The following is a 20689-nucleotide window of genomic DNA, read 5'->3' on the forward strand; positions in this document are numbered from 1 at the left end:
CAAAATCATGTAGCAGCTGCTTTAGTCTAGATCATGCATTGTTTTAATTACTTAGAGAACATGTTTACAATGATTCTTTCATCTTCTATTTATTCAATGCTAATATTCTTGACAATACTTCTAAGGAAAAATCTGCATGTGGATTTGGGAGGCTTTAAAAAATAGAAATTTGGGGTCTCAGTACCCTACCTCAGTGCAATAAACATGCACAAGACAGGTCTTTGGAAAAAACTGCTCAGAATAGGATACAAATTAATAGTACATGGATGCAGCTGGAGTTCAGTGATTGCATTATATCTACCCAGTCACAACAGTGTCTGAAAACCCTTTTGTGTTAGTAAAGTTTAAAGTAAATAAAAAATTGATAATAGATAAAAAAAAAGTTGATTTTTTTTTTGTTTTTTGTTTTTATTTATTTATTTACATTTTATTCTTAAAAATGGTACCTCAGGAATACCTTTTCCAAATGTCCCCAAATTTGTTCCTATCCAACATTCCTGTAATGAACTGCAACTTTTGTGACTTTTTGAGTAAATTTTGGAGCATTTAAATAGTCCACTTTTAAACAGAAAGCAATGCTCACTGTAACTAATAAAGAGTGGATGCTCACCCTAACTAATAAAGAGTGGCCTCTGGCATATAGTGATCTAGTATCAGCATGCTCAGTGTCCTCTACTGCTGATAATGGGTAGGGGCCTACTCAGTTCACAATTTTGTGGAAATTGCAAAATCAGGCATTGTCCACAAAATTAGACAATGTATGTGAAATTTGTGGAGGGAGGGCAGGGGAGAACTAAACATAAAAGTCCTCATGGCTATTGTGGCTCAGCTGCACAGCCTGAGGGGTAGAGCTGATGGTACAAAGGGGAGTAGCCAAAATGGCAGCTGCCCTCCCCCCCCACTGATTGGCTGAGAGGACTGCCCACCATGTGACCCCACCCCTCTTGACCATTCATCAGAGGGGTGGGGCCGCATGGTGGACAGCCCTTGACCAATCAGTGGAACAGGACAGGGCCATTGGGACCGCTTGGCCAATCAGAGGGATCAGGGGGACTGCCAGAATAAGCCTGTGAAAATGGTGGCCAGCCCATGTAGTCTGTGAATTTGGCTGCCTGCCTCCTTGATTTTGGTAGGTAGCAGTGGGATAGGCATGAGGAAATCTTGACGGCTTGTTATAGAGGTTGTCTTATAAGAATGTTTGCCTGTGTAATATACATTAGTTTACCACATACATTCAGATAAAAACTAGTGAATTTATCTTCCTCTTCCATTAGAAGGAAGTGGCAGGGCTTGTTAATTTTAACTTAGTAGTCAAATGTGCATGATCAGTAGTATATGTATAATGAAAGGAAAGAGATGTAGCCTTAATTCTCATTCAGTATATTTTAATATTGAAATATTTGATTAATTTAGAGAAGCATGATGCTATAATTAATGCATTTCAATATTTTTGTGGAAAGATTTTTTTTAAGTTAATTCACAAAAACTCAGATTTCCCAGTAATCATGTTCCTTTTTCATGCACTTTAATAGTATATTCACTGTTTTAGGAAATTTGGTATGTGAACTTTTTATGTCCTTCTGTATGCCCTTTTGAATTTCATAAAATCTTTAATTTAATTTAACCATCAGACTCTCAATATGCCTGAAGAAGGGTTGTTTGTACCCGAAAGCTGGCAAAGAACAATTTTTCCAACTATTTACCCAGGGAACCTTGTCATCTTAATTAAAAAAACAGACTTTACCAAGTGTCATAAGTTTTCTCCTGAATCATTACTTTGTTTATAATGACTGAACTGTATGACTATTGAATATACTTTTTTGCTGTTTCTACTGTCATTTTAGATTAAATTGATTGCATTTAAGCATTATATTTCAGATTCCCCTTCCCCTACTGCTGCAAGAACACTGACGCTGGTCGCCAAGTCTGTGCAGAACTTAGCAAATTTGGTTGAGTTTGGAGCTAAGGTGAATAAGTATATTTAAATAGAATTATACAGTTAAGGAATGCTAAATCTTTATCATGTAATGTACGTTACAACATTTGTAACTTTTCATTTGATGAGCCATATTGTAGTGTGTAAAGTCATTCTGTCAACATGACCTAACATCATAACTAAATTATAAAATGTTTTAGAGGTACAGGACTTCTTTTTCCTCCTCCCCCAAAAAACAGATGAGTGCCCTTTATGATTTCAAATGTGGATAAGTTCTTGTTTTTCTGCAGTTACTAGCTCCCATTTGCAGAGGAAAAGAAAGCTTAAAAGTACTTGAAAATTTCCTTTTGTCCTTGTGCCAAGGCTAAAATATCTATTACAATGTGTGAGTCAGTTTACTTGGAGCTTGGGGGCAGGACCAGACCTGTCTGTCACTTCAAGTAGAGGAATGTCTTGTTTACTGAAATTTCCTCCAGCTGAGAGCATTTCTAGTCTGAATAATCTGCTTTCTATTTTCAGTACTTTTCTGAGATGTATATTGTGCTATATGCTTTGGGTTGGGGAGGCAAACAACTACATCTTATTGCAGACTATGGGATTGGGACATTGTGCACACATAGACACTCTCCCTACACTCCAATGACTGGCTGTTATTTAGTTTGGGAATTAAAGCTGTGCTGGTTGTCTGAATTCAAAGTACAATACTTTAACAGATTGAAGTATAAGCCCATCTCCAGATTCATTGTGGCTAGTGCTGTAAGGAATGGGATGAGCTTACAGTAACATGCTCTGTGACCTTGTGTCTTTAATAACTGTTAACAGGATTTGTTTTTAAAAAAAAAAAAAAAAAGGTAAAAGAAAACTTTCTTGTCAATAACATGATATAGGGACTTACGCTTTAGCTTAGCCCATGGGCCGGATCTGGGCTGCCAGATACCACAGGGCTCCTCTATGAGCCAAAAGAATGATCATGGGCCCTAGCCCTCGGCTGCCCCTCCGGAAGCCAGTGCCTCCATGCAGGAAGTATAGCTCTGGTTGCTAAGCAACCAGCCCTGATGCCAGCCTGGCCTGACCTGCCCCTAGCTCCAAGGTAGGGGGTGCTAGAGATGAGAAGCTTCTGCCTGGCAGAGGCTTTTGCCTGGCAACCCTATGACTGTTTCCCAGCCCTATCTCCCTGTGAGCACAGAAATTCAGGTAAGGGACCCTTGGTGGGGAGAATGGGAGCTGCATGCTTTGCGGCCATGCAGGACTGGTCGCTCTGGGGACTTGCACACTTCAGGGATTCCAAGGAACCCCTCCCACGCTTCCCCACACCCTGCCACGCACTCACAGCCACTCCCCCAACCCACACCTGAAATACCCTATCCTTCCCTTGCCACACACAATATACCAGAGTAAAACTGTTTTGAACTCTTATGCAATCATCTCTATATACGCTATGCAAATGCATATAAATCAAGACATTTTTAAAAATAAAAAATGTTATAGTAGATTTATTTATTTAGTATATGACTTGCTTTTTTGGTTTTTTTCTGGTTCCAAGATGGCACTCCTCTCTTCTCGCCTCCCAAAAGGAGTACCTCTGAGGCAAGGGGAGGGACTTCAGGTAGCAATGGTCAGGGGTTAGGAGTGGGACTTCCAGTCTTAAGATGGCAACTAGAAGGTGGGGTGGGGCAGGGCGGGGGCTAACTTTGCAGCCATTGACAGATAACCAGAACTTGTTAAGCAGCCCTCTGGCCGAAATAATTGCCGACCCCTGGCTTAGACATTTAAACAACTACAACAAGACTCTTGGAGGAACTCAAGGTTATAAGTGACTTATTAGCCATAGTTTAATAATGGTCACTGCTTAGGCAGGTAGAGCCAAATAAACTCCATTAATCCTTTTTACAAGCTGTGACAGAGGTAATATTCATTCATAAATCCATCTTGAATCTGTCCAGTGCTGGATGGAGTACTGTCTTTGTTGGTTAGAGCAGTGGTCTCCAAAGTGGGGTGCATGTACCCCAGGGGGTGCGTAAGACAATCTGTTGGGGTGTGGGAAGAAAATATTAGAACTTCTACTTATATTTATATAAATATACATATAGTAGGGGTGCATGCTCAAAAATTTTTTTACTGATAGGCGTGCGCGATCAAAAAAGTTTGGAGACCACTGGATTAGAGCATTAGAAGGTCCGGTGCTAAGTACTGAGGCCCAAGAGTGCCCTCTTCAATTAAGAAGGGCATAAGTAACATCACTACTTGCACTCTCCTTTCTGTTTTTGTATGGTTCTAAGAAGCAGTAGAAGGAGCAGGATGGCACTTAGCTAAGATGTTATCCAGCCTTGTAAGAGTCCATGATCTACCACATCTTGGATCATAGACCTTGAGGAACTTCAGTGGTGTTTCATGGTACAGAACAGTCAATCACCAGACTACCAAACTCAATTGTGGTATTTCTTAGGGCAGTTTCCAGTTTCATTTGGTCTGCCTTGCCTTTTTCCATAAGCAATGCATGTAGAGATCAGAAACTTAACTCTGCAACCACAGAAGGTACCTGTTATTATTCCAGAGACCATGATTTTCCTTGGATGAATCTAAAAAGTTCTAGAACAAGGATTTCAGCTTTCACTCTGTACAGAGTCCTAATGAGAAAAGTTGTTTCGAAAAAAGTAAAGAATGTCATTCCTCATAAAGCAAATATGTATACTGCTAAGATCCTGCGAAAGACTTGTTAAGCACTTGCCAGATAATATGGCAATGACTGATTTGGCTTGCTATTCCCATACGAAATAATATATTGTCTCCAGATGTTGAAATAGCAAGTGAAATTAAGCCTCCATTAAAAAGGTATTAAGATTTTGGGGTGAGCTGTGATCTCTTTGTTCTCTTGCCTGATGGAAGAAAAAAGGTGGAACAGAATGCATTGCTAGCTCTGACATGATGGTTGAAAATATCCTGGCATTTCCATGGATTGCTTAAGAGTGGAAAGAGGACAATTGTAATTCTTCAATAGCTCTGTAGAGCACCTTATCTGGACAGCATCCATTGATTACATTTTTATCAGAACTACTGATAGCTGTTTGCTTCCAAATTGAGACACTGATTGGTCTTTCAGACTTTAGGCAAGCTTTTTTGGAAGTCCTAGAAATAGCTCAGAGAGGCTACTGACTTCCGTTCTCATTTGGAGAGCAGCTTTTCTCCTATTTACTTCAGGTGCTGCTTCATATTGCTGTACAACTTGTATTCCTTTCTGTCTGGGGTTGATTGGAGTCAGGATTGAGAGTTTACTTTTCCATGGTCTTAAAATATCAACAATTTTGTGAGGTTTTCCATTGCATCACTAAGAGATCAGAGTTGCTATGCCTGATGGTCTGACTTCAGAGACCCTTTTATACATGAGGAAGAAATAACACTGAAAAATAATTTGAAATGTAACTGTTATTAAAAGGAAAAGACCAAATATTAGGCCCCTACAGTGCATTCCAGTATTATTGCAATTGTGTGCACATTTAAAGGCAAAAAATATGGGAAACCACAGGTTTCCCCTTTCAGGCTGGCAGAGTTCCTGATACAGAAAAAGCTGAGAGCCACTGACCTGGAGTATCCACCCTGAGGAAGAACCAGAAATAGAATGAGAGATACTAGCTATTGCATTATATAGTAGGCAGATGTGACTACTAAATTGATATCTATTACAATGCTGCTTTTTTAAATTTTAGGAGCCGTACATGGAGGGGGTAAATCCATTCATCAAAAGCAACAAACATCGCATGATCATGTTCTTAGATGAACTTGGGGTAAGAGTGCGTGCTCTCTACATTGGAAGTTAGATGCATATGTAGGAGACACGTGACAGACTAGTAACTTCATCTTAAACGACCTCATTAACTGGCTCTTAAATCCAGCAACTTCTGCCTCATCTGAAATACCCCAATTTAGTGAGCATTTTAGCTTACAATTTACCTGTTAAGGTCTCAGTGTTGATAGAAAGAAATCTTGTTGATCTTACTTAATGTGATGTGTGATATTTACTGTACTTATGCCAGCCTGCGTGCAGTAGAATGGCATTACAGACATGAATGGAATCAAACATAGTTTCATAGTTGGTAGGGTCGGAAGGGACCTGAGCAGATCATCAGGTCCAACCCCGTGCCATGGCAGGAAAGAGTACTATGGTTAAACAACCCTGGCAAGGTGTTCATCTAGCCTCCTCTTAAAGACCCCCAGGTTAGGAGCCAGCACCACTTCGCTTGGAAGTTGGTTCCAGATCCTAGTCGTCCTGACAGTGAAGTAGCACCTCTTGATATCTAGCCTGAATCTACCCTCTGCCAGCTTGTGACCATTATTCCTTGTCACCCCGGTAGTGCTCGGGGGAACAGGGACTCCCCCGGTGCCTGTTGGCCCCCCCCCCCCGACTAGTTTGTAAATGGCCACTAGATCCCCCCTCAGCCTTCTCTTACGGAGGCTGAACAGGTTCAGGTCCTTCAGCCTCTCCTCATAAGGCCTTCCCTGCTGCTCCCTGATCATGCGGATGGCCCTCCTCTGGACCCTCTCCATGTCCATATTGCTCCTGAAGTGCAGTGCCCAAAACTGGATACAGTACTCCAACTGGCCTGACCAGTGTTGCATAGAAAGGGAGGCTCACCTCCTTGGACCTGCTCATGATGCATCTGTGGATGCAAGATAAGGTGAGGTTGGCCCTACTGACCACATCCTCGCATTAGCGGCCCATGTTCACCTTGGAATCAGTAATGACTCCAAGATCCTTTTCTGCCTCTGTGCTGACGAGAAGAGAGTTCCCCAGCCTATAGGTATGCTGCTGGTTCTTCCTCCTCAGGTGCAGTACCTTGCACTTGTCAGTATTGAAACCCCTCCTATTCTCATCCGCCCACCCTTGTAACTGTATAGGTCTAGCTGAAGCCTGTCCCTCCCTTCTAACGTGTCCACTTCTCCCCACATCTTAGTGTCATCCGCCAACTTGAACGAGGTGCTTTTCGCCCTCTTGTCCAAGTCACTGATGAAGATGTTGCGGGCCTGAGGACTGAGCCCTGGGGAACCCCGCTGTCCACATCCCTACAGGTCGAAAACAACCTGTCCACCACCACTCTCTGGGTGTGGCCCTCTAGCCAATTCGCTGACTGTGTAGGCATTGATGCCACAGTTGCCTAATTCTTTGACGAGAATGGGGTGAGAAACAGTGTCAAAGGCCTTCCTAAAGTCCAGAAAGACTATGTCCACCGCTGCAAATTTGAACAAGGTGCTTTTTAGCCCCTCGTCCAGGTCACTGATGAAGATGTTGAACAGTGCAGGCCCGAGGACCGAGCCCTGGGGGACCCCACTACTCGCATCCCGCCAGGTCAAATAAGACCCATCCACCACCACTTTCTGGGTGAGGTCCTTCAGCCAACTAGTGACCCATTTGACTGTATGTGTCGACAAAACAGTCTCTTAGATTTTTAATGAGAATGGAGTGAGAGACAGTGTTGAAGGCCTTCCGAAAGTCCAAAAAGACTATATCCACTGCTATACCTGCATCTAAGGATTTTGTGACCTGGTCATAGAAGGCCACTGGGTTGGTCCGACAGGACCTGCCTCTAATGAACCCGTGTTGATTGCCCCTAAGCATAATTTCCCCAGCTGGCCCTTTGGACATGTGCCAGGATAATTCTCTCAAAAACCTTACCCAGGACCAAGGTAAAACCAACTGGCCTATAGTTTCCTGGGTCCTTCTTCATCCCTTTTTTGGAAATGGGAACCACATTGGCCCTTTTTCAGTCCTCTGGCACCTTGCCACAGCACCACAAGTGCTCGTAAAGCTATGCCAGGGGTCCCGCAATGACCTCTGCTAATTCCCTCAGCACTCTGGGGTGGAGATTGTCAGGACCTGCTGATTTTTATATACATCCAGTCGCTTCAGAAGTTCCCTGATTAGGTCCTCACCGACCCTGGGCCTGGGTGTGCCTCCCCTGGGTCCTATGGGGGTTCTGGTGGGGAGGGTGACCTGGTCCCTGCTTAGAAAAATAGAGGCAAAGAAATTTTTAAATAGGTTAACTTTGCTGTCTGGTGCGACGACCAGATTTCCTAGCGTGTCCTGCAGAGGCCCCATGTTACCCCGTACCTTCTTATTTTTCTGCAGAACAGACAGCCACACTTCAAAAGAGAATAGTGGCTCATACCAGTAGACTCTTACTTGCTTACTCAGTGGGTCTAGGAGAGATTGGCAAGTCTGATCCCCCAAAAAATAAAACTTGAATTTTAAGTTACTATGGTAGTTTTTTGAGGTACTGTATATTATTTTTAGGTTTTTGGGTATTTTTTATATTCTACTTCAAGTTAAACAGGGTAAATTACCATCAGCATATATGCAACTGTTGTAACAGAAAAGGAATTGCATATAATATACTACTTTTCTAAACTATTTTTCTCACAGGCTAGGTACAGGCATTCAAAAAGCCCAAGGCAGAATTGATCAAACCTAGGCAGGGTTCTTTAAGTTGCTTAGATTGGATCGGGAGGAAATGGAACGCACATTTACCCTTTGGTGCGGGTGGGGCTTGCAGATGCCTGCACTGGCTGAGGCCAGAAGGTGGGAAGCACTCCCACACGCCTCCCAGCTTGGCCTGCCTCTCCAGCTGTTAGTGGCCCGGGGGGGGGGGACATGCTCCCCGCAAGTTGTGCTTGCTCGGGACTGGGCAGACTGGAGCCAGGTCTGCGTGGTAGGGGCCTCTGTTCTCCCACAGTTGCCCAGCTCAGTTGACATAGGTAAGCGAGAGCCATAAAAGCTGTGTCAGCCAAGCTGGACAGCCTAGCAGGGGGAGACATGAAAGGAATGGAGCCCCTCTCTACATGGGCCCCCCCTACCACCTCATCTGTGCTTACTTGAATATCAGGAGGCTGATGCCAGGCTTGAGGGGCCTCCATACTCCCACCCCACCCCTGCTGCTCAGCTTCTGCTGGCTCCATCCAGGCCCTGTGACAGCTCTGGGGCAGGGGCTGCCTGGCACACGAACAGAGCAGACAAGCGCAGTTGAGGTTGCATGTAGCCCTCCAAGGCAGAGTGGAGCAGGGCCCCCAAAGGCACCTGGGGTGCTGGGAGACTGCAACCAACTTCTGGACTCAAATTAGGTTAAACCAGTCAAGTCTGATACTATACCCATTCAGGTCTGTCTTAGACCAGATTCTGCCCTTTTTAAACCAGTTTGTGCTGAACTTCTGTTCTGTTACAGGTTTAGAATGGTTTCCAGTTGCTTATAATGGTGTATGTGTAATGTCTGCACCCATCCACAGTGTTAAAGGTTTGATTCAGGAAAGCAAAAATTTAGGCTACCCAGGTTTAAATATATTTTCCTGAGTTGAAGCCTAAATAATGAACCTAGTAAGGTATCTTAGATTATTTGTGATACACAGTACATTGAAATTGCTGCTTACAAAAAAGGATGCATTATTAGGTGACCATCATCTCATTCCAGTTAGGGGCAACCAGCTGCCTTTAATTGTCCCTATCTAAATACTTTGATCCTCTGATTTTAATTTCTTAAAATGTACATATTCATTTGTAGTTGCATATAATAGTAACATGATTAGTGTAAATCTTGTCCATTACTGTAGTAATTAACTTGACAGTTAAGTTCTGCTTTCCCATTTTTGCTGTTGAGATATCCAAATATAGAAAAAAATATGAATGAATACCTATTATTTGCCTTCAGGGAATGAGGAGGAAAATATCTCTCATAGTATCTCTTGCTGGTCAAATCAAAGTGGGAGCAACAACACTGGATAACAACAGCTAGGCTGTTGTCTTAGCTAGAAGAGAAGACAATATATTAGTGATCTATAACACTGGAACATCCATATTAAGGCTAGGAAATGCAAAATAGAAGTATTCTGTAACAACTTTTGTAATTGTTTAGTCTTTTGTAAAAGCAAAATATTACTAGTGAAGGAGGAGGAACCATGGGTAGAAGACTTGTTTGACTTGGTTAGAGATTGTGGATGGAAGACTTGTTTGACTAATATTATGCTGCATATTATGTTGTAACTATCTTCAACATCAGTAGTGTCAAACTTCACAGTTTTACAGTTTTCTTAGAAGGGTAAGGTGATTTTGCTTTTCTACTGTATGAATAGCAATTCTAAACATGTCTTTTTTATAATTCTTGTTAAAGAATGTACCTGAACTGCCAGACACTATAGAACATTCTAGAACTGACATGTCTCGTGATCTGGCAGCCTTGCACGAGATTTGTGTGGCACATTCAGACGAGCTTCGGACACTTAGTAATGAGCGAGGCGTAATGCAGGTAAGAGTTGCTGTAGAAAATATGTAGACTCAAAAGATTATTGGTTTTTGTTACTCAGTCCTAACTTAACTTTAAGTATTGTTATTTGATGATTTTAGCATGGCTGTAGTAAGGACAAATATTTACAAATAGGAACATTTCATTAGTACAGTGGGGATGAGGTAGATACAAAGTAAATGTTTCTTGTTTTTTAATTTCTCGTGATTGACTGTTTTTACAACAGAGCCTGAAGCCATTTAAAGCGCCTACAAGAGGCCTGTATTGTAGAATGTTTCCTATGTGATATGTTTTAATGGTTCTGGTGAGAGATCTAGATTTTTCTTAGATGGACTAGTGAATTTCTTGGTTCTGTTACCTTTCAACCACTACGTCATTTCTGCTTTTTGAAGCGCATTCAGTTTGGAAACAGCATTAGCAAGATTTTCTGGTTTACTAAGAGAATGATCTCTTGGGCTTCAAACCATGTTCTGTTTAGGGCCTTGTTGCACATTACTTTTAGGAAGCTCCTGGAGGTCTTAACCCCTGGATTGTCTACACATTAACACCTGCAGCTAGTTTTAAACACACTTTAGGCAGCTTAAAGTTAAGCCACTCTAGGGCAGGTATATCTCTGATATGTGTTACTAATGGTTGAATTGACAAGGTAGGGTTTGTAAAGTTTTCATAACCAGGATAATGTTATGTAGCTATAAATTAGGGTCCAGGTTTGTTCGGTTTTTAGTCTACTTAATGTAGTTCAAAACAGGTGTCAGACAAAGGATTGTTTTTGAGAAATTTTGAAATATTTAACAGTTATGCAGGCAGTATTTTCTCTTTGATGTTTTTGTATTCCTCTAACTGAAGTTCAGATTGTTATTGAGATAAATTCTCTAAACCTCTGTTTGTTGTGGAGGAAGGAAAAGATGTGACAGTTAAGAATTACAGTGAGGTAGTTTAAATATAAATCAGTTCTAAATGTTACAGGCCATTTTCTGATTCCGTAAACTCAGGACTAGACTGTGAACAATTAGTAAGTAAAAAGCTGGACCTTCTCAGCATAATCTCCATGCATTCAGTTGTATCTGGTAATTTCAGTGACCAAATCAGGTTTTTAAATTCCTCTTAGCCTTTGTGGAGTCAACACAAGGAAAAGGTGGACTGTATTCCGATCCTTCTGCATTAGATTATCTTTAAACTGCCCAGTTAAATTCTACTTCTGATATAACTAAGAAAAGAATTTTAAGTTTGCAGATCATGTGCTATTTAATTAACGTAAGAAGGAAACAGCTCACTTTGACTTCCAGTTCCCAGGCTGGAGTGGCAAGAGTAGTCATTTCTGAATTTAAAAAAAAATTAAATTTATTACCTTTGGTACGATCACTGAGACAAACATTTTTTAGAATCATGCTTGTAAGGAATCGGACCAATTCCATTCTTCAGTTAAATGACATAATAGCATTCATGCATACTAATGTGAAACTGCATACATAGTTACAATTGAAAGATGCGTGAAAAAAATTGGTTTTCCAATATAAATTTTTCCTACTTGTTTATGCATAATTTTATTAATTTTGACTTTCTTTCCGCAGCATGTTCTTAAGAAGCTTCTGGCTATTACAGAACTGCTTCAACAAAAACAGAATCAGTATTCGGTGTCTAATAACATCAGGTAGCAGCTTTCTACCTAGAATTCTGCATGGATCCAGCATGCCCAATATGGGAACACACACCAATATCACTTCCTTCTTGCTCTTGCCAAAAATAGCACACCTTTTTCACATTCCCAGTGATGTGTGAACTATGCAAAAAGAAAACAAAGATTCTGTTGGTTAATGATTGTACCAGCAGCTTTTTAAGCTATCTGTGCAGGATGTTTTGCACTTTTTTCCACTTGGAACCAATTTTCACAACCTCTGAGCCTTGGTGTACAGATCACCTTTGACAAAGAAAATGCTGTGACTGTCTTGAACTTTGAAAGTTATTTTCAACACTTTCAATTGCCAAAGTTTTGCTGCCTGTTGGAAAAGAATTCTAGTCAACTGACAAGGAAAGGAACTCATTATTTTGACAGCTAAGTATAACTGGATAACATTTCTTACTGTAATTTCTGACTGGTTACAATTATGACTTTGACTGTTCAACCACTTTTAATATGTATTTACAGTTTCCAGAGTTTGACATTATGGTAGGAACAATCTTTGCTGTACACTTTTTATACCATGCTGTTTCTCTTGCTGGAATCATGTTGAAAGACAGTATGTAGAATGAGTCTGGTTGGCTTTATTTTTTAATGTGCCACTGATTTACTCTGAGTAATTCTTCCATCAAGGATTGTATATCCAGATAAATCATAAAGCTTTTGTAAAATGTTTACAACAGTAAATAATTTTGAATTGAATAAATTTATTGATCATTGTATCAGACATGCATGCATTCATTAAACCATTTTATGAAGTATAGAGTGATTGGTTTTTTTGTGCAATATGTTTGTGACAATTGTTTTTCATAACAGTTGGATATCATTTTAAGCATTCCAAAAATTAGATTTTGGAGTAGAAACGGTGCTAGTTAGAATTTTTATGAAAATTGGGTAACTGACTCTGTTTACTGACTTTTTAGTGGCCTGGTTATGCATACAAACTTAATGATCTGCCTTGAAAATATTCATGTTTTCCAACCTCACCTTAATTTTTACCATTCATCTGTGGCAACCATTGCATACTGTGATGAAGTGATAATTTGAGAGACACTTCTAGGGCTTGTTTTCTGTGGTATGTAACATCAAACTTTATGTAGGCAGGGCAATTATGCCTGTATAAATGTTTCTCATATTCCAATGTACCAATGTTTCTCATATACCATATTTCTTGTATACAACATGCATCTCTTTCCCCAAAAAACAGCTGTTGGAAGTTTTGGAGTGTGCATTATTTGCAAGAAAATACATTGAGGGCAGTTTCTGTCTCTTAAATCGAAAGTAGAGCTGCATATGATCCTTCAGGAGCAGAACAGTGAGCAGGTTCAGTTCCCTACCTGCTGCTGTTCAGGTATTACAAAAAAATAATGTTTTTTCTTCAGTCTGTCTTTAAAGCCTAAGGTGTGGCTCATATCCCAGGCTGTGTTGTGTGTGAGAGACTACAGCAAAATTCTAAATAATACGTAAAATAAAAAAGTGACTTTCAGCACTCATTTAAGTCTTATCACTTCACTAAAAATAAAGACCAGGTGCTCGATTTTTAGATCTGCTAACTGATGTGCTGTGAATCAGAAATAGTCCGTTATAACACCATTTCTGCAAGCACACATGGCAGTTATTGCCAATGGAAGTGTTGGTATGTCAGAACTGTAGGAACAGGAGCTGGTGAGGAGGCATCAGGCTGGATTGATGAACCTTAGCAATTGAACACCCTTGATTTGAAATCAGTGATTTGTAATTCCCTTTTCCATTGATTTCATAGACATTAGGGCTGGAAGGGACCTCAGGAGATCGAGTCCAGCCCCCTGCCCAAAGGGCAGGAAGTCAGCTGGGGTCATAGGATCCCAGCAAGATAAGCATCCAATTTACTCTTGAAGGTGTCCAATGTAGGTGCTTGAACCACCTCCGCTGGCAGACTGTTCCAGACCTTGGGGGCTCAGACAGTAAAGAAATTCTTCCTTATGTCCAGCCTGAAACAGTCTTGCAGGAGTTTGTGACCGTTCGACCTCGTCATCCCTTGGGGCGCTCTGGTGAACAGATACGCCCACTAAGTGCGATTCTACACCACCTCGCCCTGGTCCCTGAAAAACTGCTAATACAAAAGGTAGATGGAGCCACCTCCTTTTTGCTGCTTTTTGTGACATAGTTTTAAGGCAAAGCATATAACAAAATAGATGGATTAATGATGTTTTACAGACGTAAACATCATGGGATAAGATTGTACTTTGTCACCTAATAGCTGGAGTAGGATATGGCCTTTAGTGTCTTCATTTAGTACAGAATGTTTGGTAATTCAAGAATTAATGGAACAAACCATGCAATACACTTCATACATTATAGATAGAGACTCCCATCAGATTACTTAGTATGGATTAAAATTCACCCCGCCACCTGCCATGGTCATCAAAGAACCCTGCCTTTTTACTGCTAAATTATGTCATACCACCTATTTTCTCTTATGAAAGCTGCTTCTCCAGCTGGACTCAGACTAGCATGCTACTGATACCTGAATTAATTGGAAAAAAAATACTAGTTAAGCTCACAAAATTAAATTAGTAATTAACTGATAAAAATTAACTGAAATGGCACAAAATAAGAGTGCTAAAAAAAGTGATGCCGAAGACCTGTTGACCACATCAAATATTGAAGTATACCTGATAAATTTTAATGTAAAATTGCTATTTGTACCATGGAATAAAGGAGCCTTTTGCAATGGATCAGCACCAAAAAACAGCTACTCAACCCAACCTGATACTTGTAGAGCCAGTATTTTACAAGAAACAGTTCAGTTATTAAATTGGAACTACAGACTTAATACCCTTCTATCAAATAACATTATTAATCCATCAGACCAAATTAAAATAAACTGTTTCCCCAATAATTTAACAGTAAACTGTTATTCAAGTGTCACCTCTCCTTGTGTCTCATTTAAAAATGCAGCGAACAGGCATTTGCTTAAAATGTGGAGACAGAGAGCAGTTTTACTTTGGTAGGGAGTAGGGCACAAAGGTACTCTCTCATTATTCCGTAAGTCAACCTGAGATGCCTATGCCACAAGTGGCATGGGCAGCCTCCATGTACGGTATGTGGCAGATAGGGAGTAGGGGTGCAAAGCAAGTAGCAAGCACTGGGCAGGAGGCAGAAGGCAGAGCAGCAGATCAGGCAGGGGAAGGGGATCCAAGTGGTACTCAGGGAAGGCATCAGGTTTAATGTATGGCATGCCTCCCAAAAAAGTTGGCTCCCACTTCACTAAGTAATGAACTGTACCAAATCTCAAGGCCTAATTTGATAAACTCTCCCCACTATGGTTTGTTTCTAGTCTCCTCCATTTCTATTTTTATAGTATCATAGAAAAATGTGACTAGAAGAAACCTTAGACAATCATCTAGTCCAACATTCCTGCTCAGGGCAGACCATCCCAGACATGGGTTTGTCCAACCTGCAATTAAATACTTCCAGCAATGGAGATTCCACAATCTCTCCAAGTAATCTGTTCAAGTGCTTAAACACTCTCCTATCTGAAAAGATCTTCCTAAAATCCAGTATAAATTTCCTTCGTGTAATTCTCCGAACACAGAGAATATCCTATCAACAACCTTTTTAGAACAACCCTGTAAGTGTTAATAAATCACCCCTCAAGTCTTCTCTTATCCAAATTAAGGCCATAGACAGATGTACATGTGAAGTGCTCCAAATCCCAGAGCTGTTCAAATTTGTGGCACTTCAACACTGTGCAGATAAGCAGCCTCACCTATGGAATGCTTCAAAATGGCCAAAAGCATGCCTCATTACCTTCATGAAAGGCTGAAATTGTAGCTAGCTTGATTTTCCATTTTAGTACTTATTTTCAAAAGAGAGGTATACTCTATAATCAGTTGATAAAACACTGTGTAGGATGGTTTAGAAAGCAATGATCTTGCTTTGGGCCAGGAGTTAGACTAACTGATGTCCTGAGGTCTTTTCCAGCCCTGCTTTTCTATAATCCTGTTAAAACAAGTAAATTGGTATTTTCCGTACATCTTTTTGCTACCTAGGGTGGATACAATATAACTATGCATTTAAGAAATGACAGCTTTAACTTTTTTCAGATTTTACCTTTTACTGTTAGAAAATGGTGAATTATACATTGCTGATTTTTACTGAGTTAATTACTCAAATATAAGACCACCCTGATTACAAGACAACCCCCCAATAATTAGATTCTATATATGTAAAATTTATAAATGTTATCATTTTCCAGATACAGAATCTAATTTATTGGGGGCCTGTCTTGAATTTGTCCCCCTCCCACTGCTACAGCAGGGACAATAAATCCAGGGGGTCAGGTAGCCCCTTTCTTAGTGTCAGACCCTACTTTCTATGAGCACACAAAAGTGAGGAGAAAATTTCAAGAATGGTTTTTATTCAAATAAACATGACTAGTGATTTGCATATGGTACCAACAGAATTAGTGCATTTTACCTTTTTTGAAACTGCTGCAAGTTTTAGCTCAGGTACTCCATAAACACACTTAAGCAGCACTTTAGCACCTGACATATAGTACAAACTATGCATGATATTAGTCCAAAGCCAAAGATTTGAGATTTCCCATATCATTCAATGGGCTGGGCTCCAGCAGCGTTTCAAATCAGGTTGACTCAGCAGCTCAGCACTATGTGTACTTGGATACCCCCACAAATGATCCATATGTTAAATAGCCCCCCTCATCCCCCTTATGACTGAAGACAGGTGTTCTTGTTGTGAGTTCTGGGATCCTCAAAAAAATTATATACAGAAAAGGCATAGGGCAGCCTGGTCTGGCTTAACACGGGTGGAGGGAAGTTATGGCAATCATACGCAACAGATGAAGGGGCAAACTGTTTGGGGCCCTGTTTGGTGATGTTTGCCAGGCATTTTAAGGCTGATGAAGAAACAGGACTCTGGAAATGAGGAACAAAGAGGCAGCTCAGCTGTGGGAGTGAAGATGAAGTCTAAATGTATTCAGTGACTCACCATGACTTGAAAAACAGTGCTTTTATCAGCATTTCAAGGATAGGTGAAGTATTTAATGTAAATGTAAGATTTTTTTTCTCTGGCTGAGTCAGGTGAGGGATTTGAGTAAATACAGTTATGTTCATGATTTGTCAAGTTGCTTTAAAGAAAAGTATGACACCATCTAGGTGTGTCCCAATGTCAGTGATGCCTTTGTCAGGTTCTGGCACACATAGCACATTCCGAGTCCCCCACGAGGTCAGGTATGTTGTCCATTGTGCCATATTTCTAAAACTAGATACCTCAAAAGTTAAATGGCTTGTTCTTGATCTAGAAAAGTATACAGGCTGTAACCTCTTAGAAGCTCATGGATCCAGCATCTTGAAGAAATTTCTAAATTGTAGGCTTTACAAATGTAATATTAATGTTGGATTCATTTTCAGAGTTTATTTAAAAAAATATATAAAAGTTATTAAACCTGCAACTGATGACAGCCACAGAAATAGAGGGATGGGGTGGCAGCACTATCATGAAGAATTGGTCAACAATTATTGGATGTGCATATCATAGAATGATGTGGTTTCCTTTCCATATTGGAAATGAAAGGAAATAAAGCAGCCTGAAGTAAAATGAAGATAGTGAAATTTGACATTTCCCAGTTGTAAACTTTTTTGATAAATTTGTCAACTAGCTCTACTGTACATAAGCTTCCATATACAGATGAAAATTGTCAGATGGAATGCATTTGGAAAGCAACTTCTAGACTAAGAATAAATTTTGAAATTAAACTGTACATGCATATTAACAATGAGAATTCCTACTTCAGTGTGGATGCCCACACCTACCAAACAAGTCAGGGGGAAGGGGGAACAATTTCTTTAGTATTCAGGGTTGAACCTGAGCAAAGTTGCTACTAAATCTATTGTAACTTGGGTGTGTTTTGATAGGTGAAGCTTAGAGGGGCAGATGGAGAGTTAAGGGTAGAACTAGTAGGTTGTTTTAAAGGAAGAGGTAGGTGGTAGCTGATGAAAACTTGTAGATATGAATCAGATACATCTCATCTTATGCTTATAACCACAGAATTAAATGCAAGGAAGCCATTTGGTGGTGTAAGAAAAAGAAACAGTTGTAGAAAAGATGCAGCCCAAAACATCAAAAGGTGTTACACAAATTGCCAATTGCTCAAATCATGAGCAAGATTTTATAAAGAGGGATAAGGCAAGGTGCCATGTTTATTGATTATGGGAGTTAGACATAGAGGTTCAGGCACAGTGTTCATAACAAACGCACACAAATCATTATACACATCACTACACACATACACAAGACAACCATTTTTCATCCGCATGTACACCAGATATAGTTACCAGCAAGAGTTGCTCAATATCAGCCCAGGGTGGCAAACCCAGGCTTGAGTTGATGATTTAAAAATAACAGCTGGAACGGGGTGAACAGATGCGTCTGTGCTTCGATGAAACAGCAGTAGAGAAAGAGACTCACTCAACTTGGCATTTTCAAAGTGTTCTTTTATAGGGATTGGCAGCCTTTGTTTCAGTGCTTTGGGGTTTTTCCATACCCAGCTTGTTTTTGCAGTTGTTCTTCTTTTGTCTTAAGCTTATCTTAACCTTGGAGTGTTTCTGTTGCCAATCTGGCAGAATTTCTTCTTCTATTATCTCCTTTGTGCCTTTGAGCTTCAAAGGGATTCTTCAGCTGTTTATTAGTTAGTTAGTGGTTGGTAACTTACCATTCTCTCACCATTCAACCCTTTTACACACACTCGTACATAAAGGCTATGCAAAGTTCATTCACTTACGTCAAGCAGAAGGATACAAAATGGAGTTTTCAAGTTGCTTACAGGACAAAACTAACATGGTTATATTTCACTATTATTACACTCTATGTTAACATCAGCTACATTAGTTCAGTTCATGCTACAACAGCCTTTATATAAAATGGTTACAAGAATGATCAGACTCTGCTCTTACCTAGCTGTAGCTAGCATCAGATGGGACCAAGTCTTAAAGAGGCTGGCTAGCCTACAGGAAAAAAAAAGTTGAGTATCTGTTTCCCTTTAAGTAGTTCCCATAGAAGTCTGCCACACATGTCCAACCTGAGTGGCAAAATGTGGCAGAACCCTCAGCCACACACCATGTAGGCCACACTAACCCCAGGCCCTGTGCTGTGCTATGCTACACACAATCCCCTACACTACCCTTGTGCTCTGCACTCTGCTACAGTGCAGGAGGGACACATGACCTTGCTGTATCGATCATTCCTGTGCTTTGCAGAGTTTCTGGGTCCCTCTGAGCTCACCCAGCTGGGTCCTCCTTTAGCCCCACCCCCAGAAGCTGGATAAGAGAGGGGAAGCCCAGACATTTCAGGCAGCAACAACTGAACCTGGAATCTGGGTCTGCATATTAACACTTCATGGCCCCACATAGCCAAGGCATGAGTTGGTCCTAGTTTTAAACCTTGCTTCAGACTCTGTCCTTCATGGTGAATATTCCGAAACTGTTTTACCAACATTTTATCATACCAGCCAACTGCGTCACAGGAATCCTGGGGAGTTAACAGGTACCTGCTGTGCTTAACAGTTGAGAAATGGAAGGTCTGCCACCCAAAGCAACTAACCTACATAGTTTGTTTGCTCTAACAACAAGACAACCATCTTAACTGATTCTATCGAGAGCTGCCCAGTGTACCTAATTTAAGATTAACCTGAAAGTCTTCTTCAGGAGATTATTTGCCATTTTAAAAAAGCTTCCATAAGGACACTGGGAGAATAGGGGAATAGTAAAGGAGATCATTTGAATCATTGCTTTTGAATTATTTCAGGCAGCTTAAGCAAAGCATTGTTCTAATAGCAGACTTTACTGCCTGGTGGTCGTATGAAGTGATATTCTTAAAAGATTGTTTAAATGATTGCATATACTGGATTTTACATTGCTAGCTGAAACAAACTAAATACCATGTCAAAACCCACTTGATTTCAGATAAGATGATCAGCTCTATCTGCAAACTGCTACCTTAGTACCTCTGAAATGAAGAGTAGTTTTTACTTTTCTCAGCAGGGAGTCCTGAAAGGCAGTCTTTGCCTGCCCCCAGGTACTTGGCTCCCCACCCCCCAACCTTGTAGCTCAAAGTTTCTGGCCTCTTTGTACTTGTACCTGATGGGCAAAGAATGGTAGCCCTTCCTCAAGCCTTTAGAAGGCTACCAAAGATGCGTATAGGTCTTCCCGCCACTTAAAAAGTATAGGAGTTCTATGAACTGTAAATGTTACAAAGAGAAGTATTTCTCCAACAGTAGAAAGTCTTAACCTTTTAAAGGCAGTTGATGGGTAAAGATTTAAAAGCTAAAGCAGTATAGAATGCTGTGTACCATAGGCAACTGGTGGGGGAGGGGGCATGTGCCCCCCCTGAGATTGGCCAATGGCTTCTGTAGGCAGTCACCACATGCCCTGACATAGCCACCCACAAACTATGCCCCGCCCCCCCCAGTCTCATGAGGTACTTGTCACCCGTGCTGTGTACAGTTTAAACCTAGAGATGGACATATAACAAGACATCCGCTGATAAGAAGGGTCTTCTAAAAAGAGCTTGCTATCATGTCCGTAATGACTCCCAAATGCAACCTTTTCAGGCAAGTCCAAATCTGCATCTCATTGGAACAGTGTATAGGCAAGCATCACAGGACATTTAACTACAGAGTTAGATACTTCTGGCTGAGAGAATCTATACAGCTATCCCCTAGGAATAGAGAACAAGTTTTTATTCATACTTAGATCTGAAACGAAAAAAGCATGATCAAGCAACTTAGTAACA

General features: G+C 40.7%; 1 protein-coding gene across 4 annotated transcripts in view; it reads left to right on the top strand.

The window, feature by feature from the left end:
• RASA1 (RAS p21 protein activator 1) overlaps positions 1–12657 on the top strand; it is an 89989-nt gene extending 77332 nt beyond the window's left edge. Inside the window, exons 22-25 of one of the 4 annotated variants that reach the window (XM_090038221.1) lie at positions 1879–1967; positions 5641–5718; positions 10087–10221; positions 11790–12657. In XM_090038221.1, coding sequence (XP_089894347.1) covers positions 1879–1967; positions 5641–5718; positions 10087–10221; positions 11790–11873 — 386 coding nt within the window. In that variant the 3' untranslated portion in view covers positions 11874–12657. Of the gene's footprint in view, positions 1–1865; positions 1968–5640; positions 5719–10086; positions 10222–11789 lie in introns of those variants that run through there. The other 3 variants (XR_016441202.1, XM_090038222.1, XM_090038223.1) reach the window with 3 other exon arrangements.
• Positions 12658–20689: the final 8032 nt, after the last annotated feature.

This window comes from Crocodylus siamensis, chromosome 3 (genome assembly GCF_052110815.1).
Source record: "Crocodylus siamensis isolate JL-2025a chromosome 3, ASM5211081v1, whole genome shotgun sequence".
NCBI lineage: Eukaryota > Metazoa > Chordata > Crocodylia > Crocodylidae > Crocodylus > Crocodylus siamensis.